The sequence below is a fragment of the Eumetopias jubatus genome, unplaced genomic scaffold (genome assembly GCF_037043125.1).
Source record: "Eumetopias jubatus isolate StellerSeaLion01/CBP00866 unplaced genomic scaffold, mEumJub1_p1.0 scaffold_2, whole genome shotgun sequence".
Lineage (NCBI taxonomy): Eukaryota > Metazoa > Chordata > Mammalia > Carnivora > Otariidae > Eumetopias > Eumetopias jubatus.
In genome coordinates this window covers 54,650,726-54,671,571 of record NW_028274808.1, presented here as the reverse complement: position 1 = coordinate 54,671,571, position 20,846 = coordinate 54,650,726, and the positions used below count along the sequence as shown (strand labels likewise).

The following is a 20,846-nucleotide window of genomic DNA, read 5'->3' as shown; positions in this document are numbered from 1 at the left end:
GACTTCTGAAATTATCTGATTATCTTATGTGTTGTCATTGAAAATTCTATAGGATATCACTTGTAGTTGTAGTATTACCAACCACTACTTACTTAGGACCAGATCTGGAAAGAAGCTGGGACAGTACACTTCCAGTAAAAAGTTTCTAATCCTCCAAGTTCCACCCCCTAAACTAGCAGCTCTACTCATAACATAGTGTCTCATTTCAAAGCTGATGCTTTTCCTTAGCAGTATTCCCAAGAAACTTCTGGCTTACCATATAAATGTACTGTTCTTTATCATTTCAATGCTAAGTGTTTCAAAATTAAATAATTGTTAATTAAGATATGCTTCCTACATTTGCTCTCCAAGAAGCAGTATTTTTCCTTTTGTTACCAATCATGTAACATCTATGAAGGCAGGGCCCATGTCCAGGTATCGCTACTACCTAGCACAGTGTCTAGTACACTGAAGGTCCTTGGTAAATATTTTTGAATGAATGAATAAGGAAAATTTATTCATTCACAATACCCCTTTCTCAACTGATTCTAAACAGAAATTATCAAGTTAAGAGAATGGTAAATTTTGACTAATTACAAGAGATATAAGTTTTAATAACATTCTGTTCCTATGTATGGGAATCCTAGATTTTAACGTATTTTGTTATCTCAAATAGTTTAAAGGACTTATTGAGAAATGACTAACCCAGAACTTTTTAAAAATGGAAAGTCAAGTGATGAATTTATATTATAAAAATAAGTGCCTGTTTTGCTTATTACTAGTAATAAATTAATATTCTTTTCAAAGTTCAAAGGAAAGAGAAACTGGTATTGGTTTTTATCCAAGTCAGATCCAACTTTTATGAAGACAGTCATAAGCTCAGATCAGAATCAAATAAATTTCAGAACTCAGTTTGAGAGAAAAAGGAAAGGCTTTAGTTAAAATCTTTACAATAAAATAATTATGATTATAAATCTCTTTAGTTAAATATGTACACATTACATGGTATTTTAAAAAAGAATGAAAATGAGTAGTTTTCAAGCAAATCTAATGCACAAATATACCATCTTTTAGAGTATAATGTCAGTTTAACATTCTTACACAGCTGTGTCAGACAATGGCTCTGCTTTGTGCAAAACATGATAAGCAAAATTAAGAAAAATTCTGCAAAATTATTTAGTTCCCCAAGGAAATTACTAAAAAAGAAAACAGTGAAAGAAAAAAAAACGTATACACTCGAGCTTGATTGTATACAGAGGCTAGAATGACCAGCACTAATGTAAGCCCCATATCTGCTAAATAAGTCCTTGGGTAACTTTAGTTTGAAGTTAATAGTTGAAGTCCTAGCAATTGTGCTTTTATGCAGCCACATGGCCAATAAGGTAGATGTTGTCATAAAGGTGCCCTACAAAATCTTCACTAATGTTTTGAGCAGCACGACGGGTATTTCGAATAAATTCTCTTTTTGACATTTTATTCTTCACATGAGGGCTACTAAGGTCAATGGAAAGTAGAATCAAAGAGTAGCACAGTACATAGACAGCATCTGGAATTAAAAAGAAACACCTCAGATTATTAGGTGGTTTGAAAAATGTGGCCCCAAAGGCATTATCTAATGCAAAAATTTTCATAATTTAAAGAAATTGAGATTAGATTATAACTAAACATAGAATGGCCAAGTCATCCCACTTTGCCTGGGCCTTTTGCAGTTTTAGCACTGACAATCCCGTGTCCTGCAAAACTCTTCAGTCCTGGACAAACAGGGATGGTTGATCATCCTAACTGACCACCAATTCGTGAGTATTTCCTTCAACTCATAAAGCATTTTAGAATAGGAATTTATAGTGAAAGCTCATTCTAAATATAAAAATTTCAGAATTGGCTTTATTTTCATCTTTGCTTTCAAATGCGATACTCCCATTCAACTATCCATAAAATACACCTGTACTGTTAGTATATTTATCTTCCCATTCAAAAAAAAAACCAAAAACCCACATATATATTTACATAGAATGTTTTTTATAAAAATCTAATTGGAAAATATTTAATGACAAAGACATATATTAACAGTCCTTGAAAATAAAACGTAAACAACTTATAAGATTATTAAATTAATATTCTCATTTGAGATATGTATTTTTAAGGTACATGGAATTTACGTATTAATTTCAGAAGTAAATTTTTAGGGAAAAGATTGCTAAACCTGAGCAGCATACAACAACAACAACAACATGTCTTTATATATGCCCAAAGCAATATCTGATGTTTACTAACAAAATAGTAACAAACCTCAAGATACTTATTATTATATGCTACAACTACTTGCTACTACTATGGGGTTTTTACTTCAGAATCCTGCAGTCTTAATAAAGCAAAGTCAAATATTATGTTTTATAAAAGCATTTTCAACAAATTTCATATGATGGGTAAGTGTTTTGTAACCGCCACTAAATCAACACAATATAATTTTTGAGATGAAGCGATAAGTAAAGCTCTGTCAAATGAAAAAATACGTAGGATACTCAGGTTATATTGCATGTACATACATATATACTCATACACACAAATTATAAAAATTAGTTGTATTAAAAATAAATTTTTTAGTAGAAAAATTCTAGGTGTTACCTATGTAATATGTGGACTATGAAAAGCTTTAAAAATAATTTCTCAAGTTTTTAGTTAAATTAGTAATATCCAATTCTCAATCAAGAATAATTTTAATAAATTTATAGCTAAGTCTAATTTTCTTCCTAAAACAGTGTTTACTACATATAAATGACATCTCTGATAAACTATTCTAAGCTCACATAAATGCTGTATTCTATAGAATTAGTCATTGCTATAAGTAGTAAGAGAAGTATTTGTAATTACTGAAAGCATGTTTCCCCAGGGTGAGAAAAAAAATGTCTCATAATGACTACTATTTTTACCTGGAGGTGGGAAGGGGGCTGGAAGGAATTCACTATATATATTCTTACCAGGACTAAGGCCAAGTTCTCGCATTAAATCGGGGTTACAAGCACAGAATCTATGTGAGAACTTTGTTATGAGAGTTTCAAGATACTCCCCACGCTCTTCAGGGGCATGGATATGACGGAAAAATTCTCTCAGTGCATTGGGCAAAAACTGATTTCTAAAATTATGCAACGTTACAAGGTCATCCAAGACATCTCTCCTAGTGGAAAAAGAAAAAGACACAGCTTTAGTTAACATTTCTCTACTAAAAAAATGATAAGGACTCATAAATTATGTTTTGGATGAAAATATTTTATTATTGATTCTGAGATTAGCTAATCCTACAAAGTATACATAATCCTTAAAATTAAAAAATCCAGCTCTGATTATTTAAGACATTAAATAATTTTTAAATTTTTTGTGAATAGGTTATAACAAAGCAAGGTGAAACTAGTAATTCTAAATTATAAAATGAAGAAAAAATAAATTTTGCAATATTAAAAGCGGCAGCTTCTTTTCAAGTTTTTTTTGGCTAAATTCAAATAGCAACAGAATTCTTTATGTTTTTAACTATGAAAATAAGAGTTTTCACTTTCCACAGCAATCCACACCACCAGAGGTAACAACTATTTATGTAGACTTTAAAAAGTGTCAACATATAGTATATATTTTTCCTAATATTTGCTTTTCTTATTTCATATGGTATATTGTGAACAGCGTTTTTACACACAGATCTAAGTCATTCTTTTTAATGACTCAACAGTACCCTGTCTTATGGACGTAACAATTCCACTTATGTACATTTGGATTATTTACAATTATATAAATATTTGTGTAAGTACATGTGTATGTCTATACATATTTTCTATCAATGGCAATTAATAAATAGTCATACTTTGTAATACTATGCTTCAATTCTTGCTGAACTCAACCATGATTATATGATCATCTTTAATTTCTATCAATTGGTTATGGTAGGGATAGGCAAATTATAGCTAGTGTGCCAAATATGGCCCACTACCTATTTTTGTAAATAAAATTTTATTAGAACCCAGCCATACTCATTTGTTTACATACTGTTTGTCTGCTTTCAGGCTACAATGGCAGTTATAAATAGTTGAGAAAAATTTCTCAACTAGATGACTGCTATGTGGTATAGTTTTAAAAGTAAAGCTTAACTCATTAAAAGCATTACTTAATTCATTTCTGATGAAAACTTAATTTTTTTTTACCTTTCATCAAGATAGATTCTCAGTTTTTTCCAATTTAGTGTTCTTGTACAGAAGATAAACTTTGCTATTTCCTTTGGTGAATCATCTAGGATACCCTTGGACATAAAGTAGTTCACTCCCTAAGGCAGAAAGACAAGTCTACATAAATAAAGTCAGTCTTTATTTATAAATTTTAACAATTAGGCGATAGTGGAACAATAGCCATAAATTCTGTCCAGCATTAATAGACTTTTTATAGCTTTAACATGCAAAATACAAGCTAGAACTTGAGCTGAAACTATTACTTGTGGTTGATAGTTTACATGCAATGAAAAGTAGGAAATTCAAAGTTAAGACTCCTAAGGAAATCCTAATTCAATTTTCTGCCTCATGTCAGTTAAAACTAACTATATAGAAATATGGCTTATATGGTGCTGGTGGTTGGCAGGGGGAGGGGAAACTACTATGTAGACTTTGAAATAAGCCTTGTACCAAACACTTCCACTGCCTAATAGAAAACATGATCTCTTAGACATATTCTAATACACTATTCAAGGAAAAAACTTATTGAGGAAAAAAAGATTCTCCAAATCAAAGATCAACAATTTTATTCTGTAAAGAAAAATAATTAAGTTATTTAACTTAAAGTAAAGTAGGCACAGTTCCAGGTGGGTTTATGGTCTGTACACACTTTGCCTTTAAGCATCGCTACATTCAATAAGAATTTAGCTTCAATATATAGGGAGGCAAAATATAATAGGACAAAACAATTTCAGTGTTTTTTCATAGGATTTATCTTTGAATTTCCTTCTCCCTGCATGCAAAGTTTTCCAGAGAAGCATTATCCACAGTTTGTACCTATTTTAGATTTAAATCAGTAACAACAAAACATCAACAAAAAAATTGAACACTGAAACCAACGTTTTCTCATGTATATGGAGGTCACATTCAAATAAATACCTTATGTGGATTTGAATGTGCAGTTATTGAAATAAAAGGCAGGTTGTGTTTATTTCAACTCGTAGTTATCCAGATACATGCGTTCCCATGAATACTTATGTCTGGATAATAGCACACTGTGTGCAGTTAATTAGTAGAGAAAATGATGTATTATATACACGCAACATACTGTTTTCACACATAAATTCCTTCAGCATTTCTTCCCTTTTACAAACACATATAGTACTCAGAAATATTGCACTCATTAAGAATTCAAAAAGTTGGAAGAATTTTTATGAAAGACTCTTCAAGATAAAAAAGTCTCATAAAATTTTTGTATTAAAAAAAATTAAAAAAGCAATTTGGTACCACGAGGTAATGCCTTTGAAAGGTTATAATTATCTGTAAATTATAATTCAAAGATTTTTTATTATAAAACTAATTTTATGAGCCATGAGGATAATATCCTAATGACAATGTTATCAGTTTCTCATGTGAATCTTAATAGTACAAAAGCAGTGCTAAAGTACTGGATTTAAAAATGTGTCTGAGAAGAGCAGAATGTGATAATATGAAATGTTCTTGTCAACTCAATTGTAAGCTGTATTTCAGACTGCATCCTGGATAAAAGGTTAGGAATGTAACATGTTCAAGACGGAAAGCCAAAGACTTTTGTTTGGAATGAGGCTTTCAGCAACTGAGGGGGCAGGAACTAAAGAAACAGTAATCCTTGTTCCATCCTTTCCTCCATTAGTTTGAACAATCGAGAGTTGACTGTATGTTTTAATTCATCTACTTAGTAAAAGTTGTCAGGTTTGATTTTTTCCAAAATTCCTCCATTTAAAAGAATAACAATATTTCAGAAGCATTTGCAGTGCTTAATTTTAAATCTAAGCTATTCAAACCCCAAGGAATGTCAACTAAATATTATTTAATAGGTTCTTTATCTATACCTACTTGTAAATCAATATTTAAGAGATGTAAAACTAAATCTAATCAACTTTTAAAATTATACAAAATATTAAAAAACACTAAATGATCCATTAAATAGTACGTAATTCTCTAATTATATGACATATGCATTTTAGTATCATTTGATGCTCCTTAGTTACAAATTAGCATTGGTATTTGCCTCATGTAAGCATTCCTAAAATATGTTGTTGATAATTTCCTTTTTTAAGGAATACATGTTTTAAGAATTTAATCTCTCGCCTACTTTGAAGACTCCATAATCAATCACATACAGAGGAGTAAGCAAGAACACAAACAGCTTTAAACCCAGTCCTGAAAACGAGGGGCACAGCTTGAAATTAGCCAACTCTGTTGGTTTTATGAGGAAAGGAGGCATTAGCTTTCAAGTCTGAGATTTCTCTGGAAAGGAAGATTACTTCAGAAGGGCTGTCAAAGTAATGGGTCGAGGGGTGTGAAATAGGAAAAGGCATGAAATCAGATTATAATTTTCTTCAATAAGCAAGCTGGCAACCGTCCAAATTCCTATCTTGTTAGGTAAGCAATGAACTACTAAAGAAAACATAGTATGAGATTGGTTGAATAACTCTACATTTGTTTAATAAGTGGTATAAGTTTTCATTTTTAATATAGTTTTAGAAGAATGGTACAGAGATATGCCCAGACCACATAGCATGTTACTAATCAGGACTAGAGCTCTCAGCAGAGTGAGAGAATGCATGTAGTGTCTCACAGACAAAGGAAATCATGAACATTAATATTAGTCTCTACTAACATAATTTCCAGAAAAAGGGAAGGCAGTAGCTCACTATTGTCCACATAATTCACTACAAAAGTGTCAGATTCTGGATGGCAGATTTTGTGGGGTATACTGACAAACTAGAATTTATCTGCATAAAGGAAATCAGGACCTGATTAGATTGTTGAAGGGTCAATCTCTGTTAGATTAGGAAGATGTGAAGGATGTACTGATATTAGGCCTAAAGAAGATACCTAGGAAAGAATATTAAGACTTTAAGACATCTGAAAAGCTTTATCATAAGGAAAAAGAACAGACATTGTGTGTGGTTTTAGTGAAGATCTTAAGCTGATGAAAACTATAGAACTTCTTCCCAGAATAATGCACATACACATTTTTTAAATATACATTAAGTGCCTGAAGCCCATCTAAGGACTGCAGGTTAGGAATCCCTATTCTAGATGATGTAGGAGTATGGCTACTGAGTGTCCGTAATAGGGAGGGAGGTTAGTGCCATGTAAGGAAGGCTACACTTGCAATTACAGCTGAGTTGTTCGAGGCCAATGGTTTGTTATTTGCCTGATTCAATTTTTTTTTTTTTACATTTCCAAAATAAGCCTAATCTTCAAATTATTACTACTTAAGTTTATTTGATTGCTTAATCCATATACATGTTAACTCCATTATGCAAACTCTACATGGTTCAACTTGCAGAATTATCTGAATTGTTACCGCCATAGTGTGGTTCCTTTTCTTTCACATGGGAATAATTCTAAGACATTTTTGTCATATGACTTGAAGATAAATCATGATGGTGTCAGTCCTATAATGAATTGGCTCCATAGCATAAAGGGAAGTTTTTGTCATCTGGAAGAAGACTATTGGACCAAAATGGATTTTATTTTAAAAAAATAGTTTTAAAGGAAAGTTATAGTGGGATAAATGAAATTCGTATCATGAACATAGATTGGATATATACATTAAGATTCATATTTCTCTGGAAAATCACAAGAGTAAATAATATTCATATTACAAATATCAAATTCCTTACTAATGTGATTTTTTTTTAAGAGAGAGAGAGAGAGAGAGAGAGAGAGAGAGGGAGAGCATATGCCTGAGCATGGGTAGGGTAGAGAGAGAATCTTAAGCAAGCTCCATGCTCAGTGCATACTAAGGTAAGGGCTTGACCTCACAACCCTGAGATCATGACCCGAGCCGAAATCAAGAGTCAGATGCTTAACCAACTGAGCCACCCACATGCCCCAGAAAGAGATATTCTTATAAGTAATCATAAATATTAATTTGGAAAAAAAATCCAAAATTTTGAAATCCACTCCATAACTAGACAAATGGGTTAGTCTTTCTAGCTGCTAACAGGATAGGTGCCCCAGTAATGTGATTTTTAAAAGAAGTATCCATTTAACTTTAGATTTAAATATAAAGAGGAACACCCAAAGACTAGTTTGTAAAGTAGATATATGTATATCTGTGCATATGTGTGTATATATGTATAGATACGTATGTAGGTACATATCTGCTTTATTTTTTTTAAAGATTTTATTTATTTATTTGACAGAGAGAGACACAGAGAGAGAGAGAGGGAACACAAGCAGGGGGAGTGGGAGAGGGAGAAGCAGGCTTCCTGCTGAGCAGGGAGTCCGATGCAGGACTTGATCCCAGGACCCTGGGATCATGACCTGAGCTGAAGGCAGACGCTTAACGACTGAGCCACCCAGGTGCCCCTGTATCTGCTTTAAAAGCATTTCTGAAACATTAGGTCAAAACAAATATATTAAAATTATCTACATCTTCATTTAAAATGTATTAAGTGCAAGGGATATATGCAAGGTAGTGACAGACACTGAGAAGTATAAAACATTTTTGCTCTAAGAAAATCTAAAGTTTATCTGGGGAGATGAGACAGGGACACAAATAAGTAGAATACGCATATGTGACAAATCAATGATGCAAGGCAGTTAAATAGGACCTAAATGAACAGGTATGAAAAATAAGCATTTCAGTAGTTCAGTGGAAGGAAAAATCACTGTGAGACAGGACATTTAGATAGATTTTTCTGGAATGTCTACTTTGAAAGAATCGTAGTGGTTTAAATAGCTCAGAATGAGGGGAACACTGGAAATGAATATTTTAGTCAATGTTGTATTATATAAGCAAAAGCATTATAAGATAAAAAATCAGGCAATTTTCAGGAAAATAGGGAAACTACCTTGGGTTTGAGAGCCAAGTCTGGAACTAGACTGTAACAGGAAAAGCAGTGAATGTTAAGGTAAGGAGTTTATCTTCTCCCTTATATGTAACTGGAAGCCTCTGAAGCCTTTTTAACATAATGAAGCAATGGCGTGCCATATAAATTTGACAGTAATATAAAGAGAAATAATAAAAGGGAAATTAGACAGTAGGCTACTACCTTTGTCCAGGCTTAAAGCAACAGAAATGCAAAGGAAATAATCTATCCTAAAAACATATGAAAAACCCCACATATGCTACGTATGTATATGAAAATATGAAGCGAGAGCACATTTTACCATGCTGGCTATCAAGTCAAGGAATAATGAAAAGTGAAAGATTAAGCTAACTGATGTTTCTGGCTTAGACGAAAAGGGAAATGACTGACAGGGGGGAAACTCACAGGTTATAGAGGGTGTTGATTTAAAGAAAACAGTAATGAGTTTGGACTTCAAAATGTTGAACTTCAGGTGATGAGAGATAAAACTAGAAAGGCAAAATAGGCAGCTGACAATGTAATAAGATATAAAGAAACAAGTGTGGGTTGAAGGTACAGACTAAGGATCCTGAATAAGAAGAATTGGTAAAGGAGTAAGCAGAGATGGAAGAAGGCAGGGACAGAATAATGTCCCAGAGGCTAAAAGTCTTTGAAATGTAAAGAAAAGGGTATACAATGCAATTATCTAGTATAGTTGAAAGAGCATAATTTTCACAAGGACCAAACCATGGCTCTGTGATTTTGTGAACATAATTTACTCAAACTTTCCAAACCTTAGTTTCTTAATCAGTAAAAATCTTATTTAAGTAGCTAGTGTGAAGTTATGAAAGTGTCTAGCATAGAACATGGCTAGTTTCCTTTTTCCTTTAGGTAGCTCAAGGAGATGAAAATGGGAAAGAAGGTAATGGATTTGGTGACTGGAAGAAAAGAAAGTAGTGCCTTTCAAGGGGTCTCTTTCCACAGAGTGATGGGGGCTCAAGTCTAGGAAGAAAGCTAAGGAATGAGCTCAAGGTAAGGAAATTGATAGCCCAGTCGCTTGAAAAATTTATTAGTACAAAGGAGGGAAAAATATTAAAGAACATTAGAGGTCAAAAAGAGAAACAACTGTTTTTTCAAGACCATTCTGACCCATGCACATCAGAAGATGCAAGAAAGAAAATCAACAGGGAGAGGAAAAGATTGACAAAGGAACAATAAGAGATAATGAGAGCAGCAAGGTAGACAAAGGGGAGCAGGGGAAAGACTGAAAATACAAGTGGAATTAGAACATTCTGGGCAGGGTACAGACACTCCCCACTGCAGGCAAGGAGAAACCCTGCAGAGGACTGGCCTGAGGGATGGAGCAGCCAAAACACAGTGGCGGAGTGCACACAGCATACACCAGAGACACTTCCTGAAGCGCCCAGCCCTGGAGAGTATATGACCTCTTCTTTATAAAGCCATTACTCTCAGGAGCAGAAAACGTACTGGCCTTCCTAACACAAAGACAGAGACCCAGACAAAAAGACCCAGACGGAGAAATTCATCCCAAAAGAAAGAACAAGAAAAGGTCACAGCCAGGGATCTAATCAAATCAGATAAGTAATATGCCTGATTCAGATTTTAAAGCAACAATTGTTAAGGATACTATCTGGGCTTGAGAAATGCATAGAAGACACCAAGGGAGTCTCTTACTGCAGGGATAAAAGAGCTTAAAACCAATCAGGCCAAAATGAAAAATGCAATAACTGAGATTTGAAACCAACTGGATGCAATGACCACAAGGATGGAAGAAGCAGAGGAACGAATTAAGTGATATAGAAGATAGAATTATGGAAACTAATGAAGCTGATCAAAAGAGGGAAGGAAAAATCTTGGATCATGAACATAGACTTAAGGAGTTGGTAATGCTTTCTGAGACTGGAGGACAGGACAGTAGTGCTGGTTCAGAGATAGGTATATTAAGAAACTGATAAAGGCAGAAAAGAGAGCGCATATTGATTTTCTTCTTAGGGTGCATAAACTATCTAGGAAGAGTTGGAAAAGAGCTGAATTGGATCCCACAGTGAAGTGGTAAAGATTTCTATCAACAATGGGAATCTACTAGGAATAAATTCCTATTCCCCGTTCTTAAATTCCACATATGATACATTGGGAAGCCACTAGGAATAAACAAAAGGAGTGCCAAGCAGCAGGGAGAACCCAGGTGATGTTAATGTAAATTCATCCCATCTCATTTTAAGTTTTCTTTAATAGAACAGATGTTTGCTGTAATTAAAAAAAAATTAAGAAATTTTGTAAGGTAGACTCCATAGAGTATGTTACTAAAAACTTATGCAAATGATAGCCCCAAGACTTACACAATCATATCAGAGTGGTGAACTGTTTTGATGTAATTTGTTTAGGAGGGAAACAAATAATTCAAGAAATCATGAAAGGATAGCTTACACCAATATTAAGAAGTTATTTATTTATTTATTTAGATTTTATTTATTTATTTGACAGAGAGAGATAGATGAGAGCAGGAACAGAAGCAGGGGGAGTGGGAGAGGGAGAAGCAGGCTTCCCGCCGAGCAGGGAGCCCGATGCGGGGCTCGATCCCAGGACCCTGGGATCACGACCTGAGCTGTAGGCACACGCTTAATGACTGAGCCACCCAGGCACCCAAGAAGTAATTTAGAATGAAGAAAAAAATGTGTTGGATAAAGAAGATGTGGTGTATATATATACAATGGAATATTACTCAGCCATAAAAAAAATGGAATCTTACCATCTGCAATGATATGGATGGACCTAGAGGGTATTATGCTAAGCAAGATAAGTCATTTGGAGAAAGACAATTATCATATGACTTCACTCAAACGTGGAATTAAAGAAACAAAACAGAGGATCATAGGGGAAGGGTGGGAAAAATAAAATAAGAAATTAGAGAGAGAGACAAACTATAAGAGACTCTTAACTATAGGAAACAAACTGAGGGCTGCTGGAGGGGAGGAGGGGGTTGGGTGATGGACATTAAGGAGGGGATGTGATGTAATTAGAACTGGGTGTTATATACAACTTATGAATCATTAAATTACCTCTGAAACTAATGCTACACTATATGTTAATTAATTGATTTAAACTTAAAAAATAAAAAGAAGAAATGTATTAGGTGTTAGTCATCTATTTTTTTATTATTGTAAGAATGGCTCTTTTCATACAATTCATGTTTTAAGATACATCTACTTTGTTTCATTTCTTCTATTACATCAATACCCACATTTTCTCTCCCCTTTTAATAAAGTCTTATGTCTTTGATTCAAGTCATTATTATCCACAGTGTGGTTCAAAAGCAAAATCTACCATACATATGTTCAGGACCAGAAATTACACAGGTAGCAGAGTGAATTCTAGAAAACTAGGTATGCAAAACCAAATGAAAAAGAACCAACTGTTGTTGCAAACCTAAAACTGACTTAAAAAACATACCTTCTTAAGTAAAAAAAAAAAAAACCCACTAACCACTGGTACTGAAAGTACTTGCTATTGGCACAGACAGTTGGCAGAAACATTATGTAGCAGTTTGTATCTATAACAGAAATCACTACGAAAACAAAATTGGTGGTACCCTTGTTTTCCTACAGAAAATAATAAAGATATTTAGAAAAAAACTTGGTTTAACTAATTCTGTTCAAATTTGCCTTTGTATACAATGTGAAATGCAGAACCATGGTTATACTATTTTTCAGGAAATGAATCTATCCTTAGAGCATTATATAATAGAAAGCAAACTGGACACTACATTTTTAAAGGACATTTGAAGACTTTTAAAATAACAATCCTTAAATTTTAACAATAAATATTTATAAAACAGAGTTCAATCTAGATTTCTACCTTTTCTTTCAGTAAGAAATAATACAATAATATTTAAATATGTATTTTAGCCACAGTGAAATGAACTGAAATGTCATCTTTTCACATTAAAAAATATAAAAATTAAGAGACACAAAAAATGTTATGGATATTTGTTTTCTGGATAGTAGAAAATAATAAGCACATCACAGAGAGGGCAGCCTTCTATAGGTCAAATGGAGTATTCTCATTGTCTTGTTGGAAAATAGCACCGATGGTGATACTATTTCTTCGTTTTTTATAGTCCTGTCAGAATCACTTAAGCAAAATGTAAAATCTATTAATTTTTGTTCAGTCAGCAGTTCTCACTCTCCCTATTTAATCAGAGAATATGTATTCTACATTAAGGAAAAAAACACATAGAACTTGAACAGGTGAAATCCATTTGGGGATATATATACTGTGCAAGTAATAAATTAACACCTTCTTTTTAGTTGAAGCAAAGTAAATGCAGAAGATTATTTAATGAGCAAGTTGTAAAACTAAGTATGGAAGTTTTTGTTCTGCCCTTTCATTTCATTTCATTCTACCCACTAACTTTTGCAGGGTTTTCTTCTGTAAATTTCTATACCACTCTTCTCTGTTGTAACACTGACCTTCAGCATAGACTTTAGAAATGTCACACATTGCTTTTTTTTATGCTAATTTAAGCTGTTTATACATAGTATAATTGTTATTCCTAATCTAGTCACTAGAGTCCAAGACTAAAGTAAAAACTATGCCAAGGCTTTTAAAGTTGTCCTATATAAAGAGATTATAAGATTGACCAGAAAAATTCTCCTCTTATTGAGGTGCCTATAAATAGGCTATTTATTCAATGGAAGCCTCTGTGTGACTTAGTTATAATCAAGAGGAGAGGACGTCATGACAATTGGGACAGAAATGTGAAGATGATTTTGATGTCAGTTTGAAATCTGACCTGCAGATTCCAGTCTTGCCTGGAAGTTCTTTCTAGGAAGAACAGAGAGCACACACTGTCCATTCTTATGTGGGGAAGTGACAGTTGTGAAGAGACAGTGCTGATATACTGCCACCAATTCCTTCTTTTTGTTTTTTTTTTTGATTAATAGATTTTATTTACTAGAGCAGTTTTCAGTTTTGCAGGAAGAGTGAACAAAAGTATAGACAGTTCCCATTTTGGCTCTACTCCCCAATTTGTCCATCCCATCCAGTTTCCCCTATTATAAACATCTTGCATTGGTGCACTGGTCAACCAATTCCTTCTTACACTGTTACTGAAAGTAGTCAGAATTAAACTTTCTAGAGGATAATGAAGAATCATACTATTCAGTTTTGAGTATGAAATACAGAATGAAGTCAGCTCATTTACAGACCTTGTTTGAAGTGGAAAGGATTTCAGCTTTCCAAAACAATTTTCCATACATCAGGGTGTACAATGTTGATGGACTGCTAAGAATAGTCACACATACACCCTAAATTATTTTTAGCCAGAAGATGTCAATGGGAAATCTCACATACAGGAGGGATAGTTCAAAGAAAATCTAAAGAAAAATGGAAAATCTTTCTAATGGAGTCCAGGGAAATGGAGGAGAAATGTAAGACAGATCCTTGTGCTTCTTTTTCATAGGAGAGAAAGCAATGACATCAGCAAAATCACATAAATGTCATTATCTAGGTTTTAAATAACAAATAAAAGTTAGTTCCAATTAGTTAGTTTTAATAGACTCAAACAGAAGAAGAGTCACACTTTGACTTCTAATAGTCCCCAAAAGTGTCACTTTGCTGACTAGGATAGATCAATAAGATGAAGAACATGAAGGTAATTCTTAATGATAAATTACTACTACTAATATTATTGACAAGTTGCTGGTAGCTAAAGTAAGCTTCTTGGAAAGGCCCCTTCTTCTCTAAACTGTCTGTAAATTAGAAAAAGAAAGCATTCTAGTCAAAATCTGTAAATAAAACTCTATTAGGTTAAGGTACAATTAAAAATAATTCAAACTAATGAGAAAGTAACACATTTGAATATAATATTGGCTAATATAGAATTCCTGCTTGTAAAAATCACATGCAAATAGATTTAAATGAACAACTTTGCTTTGATAAATAAAAATTAGTTTTTTCATATAACCTAGATTTTAAAATGTACATTTGTAAATATAGTTTAACAGCTCTGAAGCAATTTTGAAATAAACAACATTAAGAAAAACTCCAAATCTTAATGGTAGACAAACAGAGAAGCAAGCTGGGATTTATTTATTTACTTATTTATTTTTTGCAAGCTGGGATTTAAATAATAATTTCACTGCTAGCACATGTGTATACTCATTCATGTAATTAAAGTATCTATTCATCCTACCACCATATTCAGCCACGACGCAGGTTTGAATTTGAATGTAATTTTGGACACCTAATTACTGTTTAAAATGTCCTCAAAAAGATTATACTAAGCATCACCACTGACACAAAAAGTTACTGTATATGCAAAAGATTGTTCATCACATGCTAGAAAATGAAATTAAAGGCAAAGGGTATCATCTTTTAAAGCTAGCAGATGTTGGTGTGACTGATACATACTTTATGAAGGAACATGACTCAGGTGTCAAATATTTACTAGAATCCAAAAGTTCCAAGAGAGGATGAAGCCCAACGCCTACAGCAGTGCTTAGCTCTTGATAGTCTAAGTTGTTGTAGTTGTACCTCTAGTATAAATATAAAGCTACATTTTGGGGAGTACTTAGAGGCACTAACAATATGTTAGTGTGAATATGAGTTAATATTCATCACAAATATTATTGTCCCCATTTTTATAGACGGGGAAACTGAAGCCCAAAGGTTAAATAATTTACAAGGTCTAAGTCATATAATTGGTAGGTGGACAGATACTTAATAAATACTTGTTGAATGAGTGTTTAAATCTGTACAAAGCCTCCAGGTGGCTTTCAAGAGAAGCTATGACTTTTAAGGATTATATAATTAAACTAAGGGGTAAAAAATGAACAGAACAGAACCACAACAAAAACCTATGAGTTGGATCAAAACTCTAGTATACTTTGAAATGCCTCAAATTATAAATTCTCAAAACTTGGAGTCACCAGTACAAATAATAAAAAGCAACAGGTCACTCTGATGCTATCTTTACCTGCTAGTGGCCAAAAGTGGTTCACAAAGATCTTAATATTTTTTTTTAAAGTACTCTTTTTTTTTTTTAAGATTTTATTTTTATTTATTTTTTTGAGACAGACAGAATGAGAGAGAGAGAGCACATGAGAGGCGGGAGGGTCAGAGGGAGAAGCAGACTCCTCGCTGAGCGGGGAGCCCGATGTGGGACTCGATCCGGGGACTCCAGGATCATGACCTGAGCCGAAGGCAGTTGCTTAACCAACTGAGCCACCCAGGCGCCCAGATCTTAATATTTTTATTATAAGAAGGCATCTTCAAAATCTTTATGACATGAGAGAAAATGTTATATAATATTAGGGATAAATGTATACTATAGTTAGTTGGTAAAAAATTTGTATTTAATGTAGTGTTTCCTTCATACTTCCATATTTCAAAAGCTGCAATTAATCTGATGGATGCTTGACAACTGATGACATCCAAGAACTGAGGAAATAGTTTTCAGATTTCTGATAAAGAATTCATCTTTTACAGTGACATTCACTGTGACATTGGTATTTGCAATTGCCACATTCAGACAAAATGTGTAGGAGAGAAAACTACCTTGGACATTAAAATTGAGAACTTAGGTCTAGAAAGTGCTGTCAAGTCTCACTGAAACTGTGGTCACATCAGATAACAAAGAACATGGACGTATTAAGATGGTCAGGATATGGTCAGGAAATAAAAGGCAAACAGATTTTTCTTTGTAATGTACTTAGAATATTAACACAATATTGTAAACTCACCAGGTATATTTATCTAAATTGGCAACAAAAGTAAAATTCAAGCAAAGAAAAAATGTTGGTCATTTCAGCACTGCACATTTTAAAATTTGTAGTGTGGGTGCTGTGGTGCTCAAATAGTCTAACTTTATTCTTTCTTATAGTTGAAAGTCCTAGATTAATACATTGTCCACTAATTTCTGTTTATATTTACCCTAGATAATTCACACTAAATGAGATAACAGTATCTCCCATGATGTACAAGGGAAAACAAAAGCAAAATGCATCAGGTGGTTTGATGAATAAGCTATACAATATTCTCGGTCTGAATCTTTTTTTCAATTAGATTAAGACAAAAGAGGGCCTGGGAATTTGTTTCTCTTTGAAGCTTCTAAAAGGTTTGCCCGGAGTCCACATACTTCTGTGGAGTCATTGTATTGGAATGACTCGGTGACAAGGGAAGGGGAGGGTAGTCAAGATCTATTATGGTCAGGGCAGTGTGTAAAATAAAGTTGATCTGAAATCAGCAGATGAATGGAGAAAGAAGATGTGGTCCATATATACAATGGAATATTACTCAGCCATCAGAAAGGATGAATACCCAACTTTTACATGGATGGGACTGGAGGAGATTATGCTACGTGAAGTAAGTCAAGCAGAGAAAGTCAATTATCATATGGTTTCACTTATTTGTGGAACATAAAGAACAGCATGGAGGACATTAGGAGAAGGAAGGGAAAAATGAAGGGGGGGAATCGGAGGGAGAGATGAACCATGAGAGACCGTAGACTCTGAGAAACAAACTGAGGGTTCTAGAGGGGAGGGGGTGGGGGGATGGGTTAGCCTGGTGATGGGTATTAAAGAGGGCACGTACTGCATGGAGCACTGGGTGTTATACGAAAACAATGGATCGTGGATCACCACATCAAAAACTAATGATGTATTGTATGGTGACTAACATAACATAATAAAATTTTAAAAATATTAAAAAAAAAAAGAGATAAGAGATATCCACACACACCCATACACCTACCATGTTGCCCTCAAAAAAGTGAATGGCCTCCAGTTTGGTATGACCTGACTGTTGTAACCAGACTGAAAATATTAAATTATGTAGCCAGAGGATAATATTCAGTGTCTGAGAGGCATAGTTTTTCACTTTGACTCTAATACTAATCAAGGGAAGGGGTTTTGCCAATTAACTTGAGTATTTTAGCTCTTTCGGGTAAATAATTCCAATAGAGAAGAAAGCTTTTTAAGCTATACACAGTAAGGGACTCCTCTTAGCATCAACTTGCTCCTTTGCTCTGACTAGATTCTCATCAGCAAATTGGGGATAAAATTACTTTGCTAATGAAAATTAGCACTGTTTGTTCTTATAAAAAATAATTTGCATTCAGGATTACATATCAAATTCTTAATGAGTTTGGGTAATAATGATGATGGTGATGATGATGCATTAGGATGCTCTTGATTGCAAACAACAGGAACCCTATTCAAGAAAGTAAAGGGATTTTATTTTCTTATATAACAAGAAATTTCAAAGTATTTTGGCTCCAGGGGTGTTAGGCTCATGGACCCAATTCTTTCTTCCTAATGTTCTACTTGCCCTGTGTTATTAATAGCCCTCATGGCTGCAAGATGGCTGCATCTGTTCCTATCATTATATCCTCATATATTAGTCCCAGAAGTATACACATGTACACATGTGTACGCATATACATAGATAGAGTACTACCTTCTTTTGTCTCTTTCTGAAACTTAAAATTTTCTCTGCACATGTTCCTTCAATCTTACAGGTCAGAACTGGATTGCATGGATGCTAACCAAGAGGAATAATATTAGCATGATTATCTTGGAATAAACTGTGTACAACTCCTGAGTCTGGGAATGGAGCTACCCTTTCAGCTGGTTGAAGTTCTTTATCTAGTGAGTTGTCTAAGTGATGTGATTTAAACCCTGCCCATACAGGGCTATGTGACTTTTTTTTTTAATTACTTCTATGATAGAATATAGTGGTATTAGAAGGACCTGGAAGACATCTCCTGAGTTCCACTTCTATCCTTCTGTTTTCCCCGCTTTGTTACCTCGTTACTTCAACCACAGCATAATTACTGACACCCATCCATTGTGTGGCCCCCCCTTTTTTTTTTTTTTGGTCATTTTTGCTCAGTAGCAGGAGGACCTAAAACCACAAATAGGGAGTCTCAGCAACCAATCTGAATTGTTGTGCCACTTATCAATATTCCTCCTTTGGGTACTAAGGCTTCTAAACCAGTACACCCCAGAAATAAGAGAAGCAGAAAAACAAATTTTGTAAGTGGCTCACTAGTAAAACTAGAGTTGCAGATGCTTGGGCCTGCCTCAAAGCCATTTCACTCTTTTCATTGCTTTTAGCATTTCAGTCACAGTTGCTAAATCATGATAACTCTAAGCCAATCGGTAATCCCTTCTCTTCTGTTCTCAATAGGTCTAGGAATGGTCATGTGATTCAGTCTGTCCAATAGAAATCAGAAGTAGTGCACTGAAGGCTCCTGAAAAGATATTTACTTCCTAATAAGCATAAGGAATTTGAGGAGAGTTTCTTTGTTTTGCCCCCTATCTTTGTGAGGAGGATACTTTCATATGAGGATGTGATATTTTGAGTGGTGGTGGCCAACTTATTATCAAAAGAAGGCAGAAGTCAACACACCTTGAGAGTCTGTGATGAGATCAGTCTATCACTGAAATAACTCTGGGATACCCACCTCTGTGTCTCTTTGGAGGTAAATAAACATATACGGTTAAGCCACTATTAAACTGTCTGATCATTCCAGCCCAAACACCCTATGTGATACATACAGGGAAAAGTGGGCAGTACATTTGCCAAACTTAAAAGCATCTTAGTGGCCTGTCAGCCTTCGCTGAAAATACCCGTGTTGCAAGAGATAACAGAGTTAGTATAGAGAATGAGATATGAAGGAAGTAATGATAAATGAGCTGTTTAAATTATTTGATATGAATACTTGTATCAATGTCTAAAGGTAATTATTTGAATTCAATATTTCTATCAGGTTTTATTTTACAAAGTAACATTTTCCTTAACAAATTAGATGATAATCAAAATATAGAACATTCATAAATCTCTCAGTCTTTCAAGGCACAACTCTCAGTTTTAATTTTTTAAAAATACTATCAGACAAAAAGAAAGAGAACAAATATAAATTCATAGACTTTCAAAAGAAAAAGGATTACTGGTAAAACAGACATCAGATAACTGTTAGTGAATAAGAAGGTAGTCAAACTAGCTGTCTATCCATTTAGGAACACATCTATTTACACATACTTAAGATACAGATACTCTATACTAGCATATCACAGAACGTGTCCCCTGGAATTTTACTTTGCCAAAGGAAAAAACAAAAGAAAAAGACACTGTCAAATAAATTTAACACTATATCAAATAAATTTGAATGATACTACATACAGCACATACAATGTGCATCAGTGTATTAAAGACTTTGAAAAGTTATTCTTTAAATAAGCCAACTAATCATAACCTATCATGGTCAAATTTATTAGACTTGGGAACTTCTTTGACTATGTCCTTTATCCTGAGGAATAATGATTCCAAAGAACACATTTGGAAAATGATTATCTGTACATTCTGATGATACCAATCAGGGTTTTCTATCCCTGGGAATAAAAATAAAAGTTTTTTTCATCACTGTTGCTATGCTATGAAGTAATGGTAATGAACATTTTGTTGCTATATACAGGAGCAGAGAGTCAGTAAGATTTAATATCTCAGTATAAACTCCTGAGTTCCTTTTTAAAATGGAGAACTACAAATTTCTCATTTATATTTTAGCTGGTCCAACAACAAAAATACATCATCACAAAAATAAATTGCTTATGCATTTCCATCTAAAATGTGTGTACAGGTCCAATTTAAAATATTTCTCATAATAGATTCTATCCCAGATCAATCTAATAATTATGCATAACATTGTATGCATGCATGTGGGTCTTCCTTTATGAAGGCAAGAAAATTGTGCTTATATAGTTAAAAGACTGCTTTTACTGACCCACATGGGAATATTATTTTTTTA

General features: G+C 33.8%; 1 protein-coding gene across 1 annotated transcript in view; it reads right to left on the bottom strand.

Annotated features, from left to right (window-relative positions):
• Positions 1-891: 891 nt before the first annotated feature.
• Positions 892-20,846, bottom strand: part of FBXO8 (F-box protein 8) — a 46,474-nt gene continuing 26,519 nt past the window's right edge. Inside the window, exons 4-6 of the mRNA XM_028114292.2 lie at positions 4,167-4,285; positions 2,958-3,154; positions 892-1,525 (exon numbers count right to left, since the gene is read on the bottom strand). Of these exons, the coding sequence (XP_027970093.1) occupies positions 1,338-1,525; positions 2,958-3,154; positions 4,167-4,285 (504 nt within the window). The 3' untranslated portion in view covers positions 892-1,337. The remainder of the gene's footprint in view (positions 1,526-2,957; positions 3,155-4,166; positions 4,286-20,846) is intronic.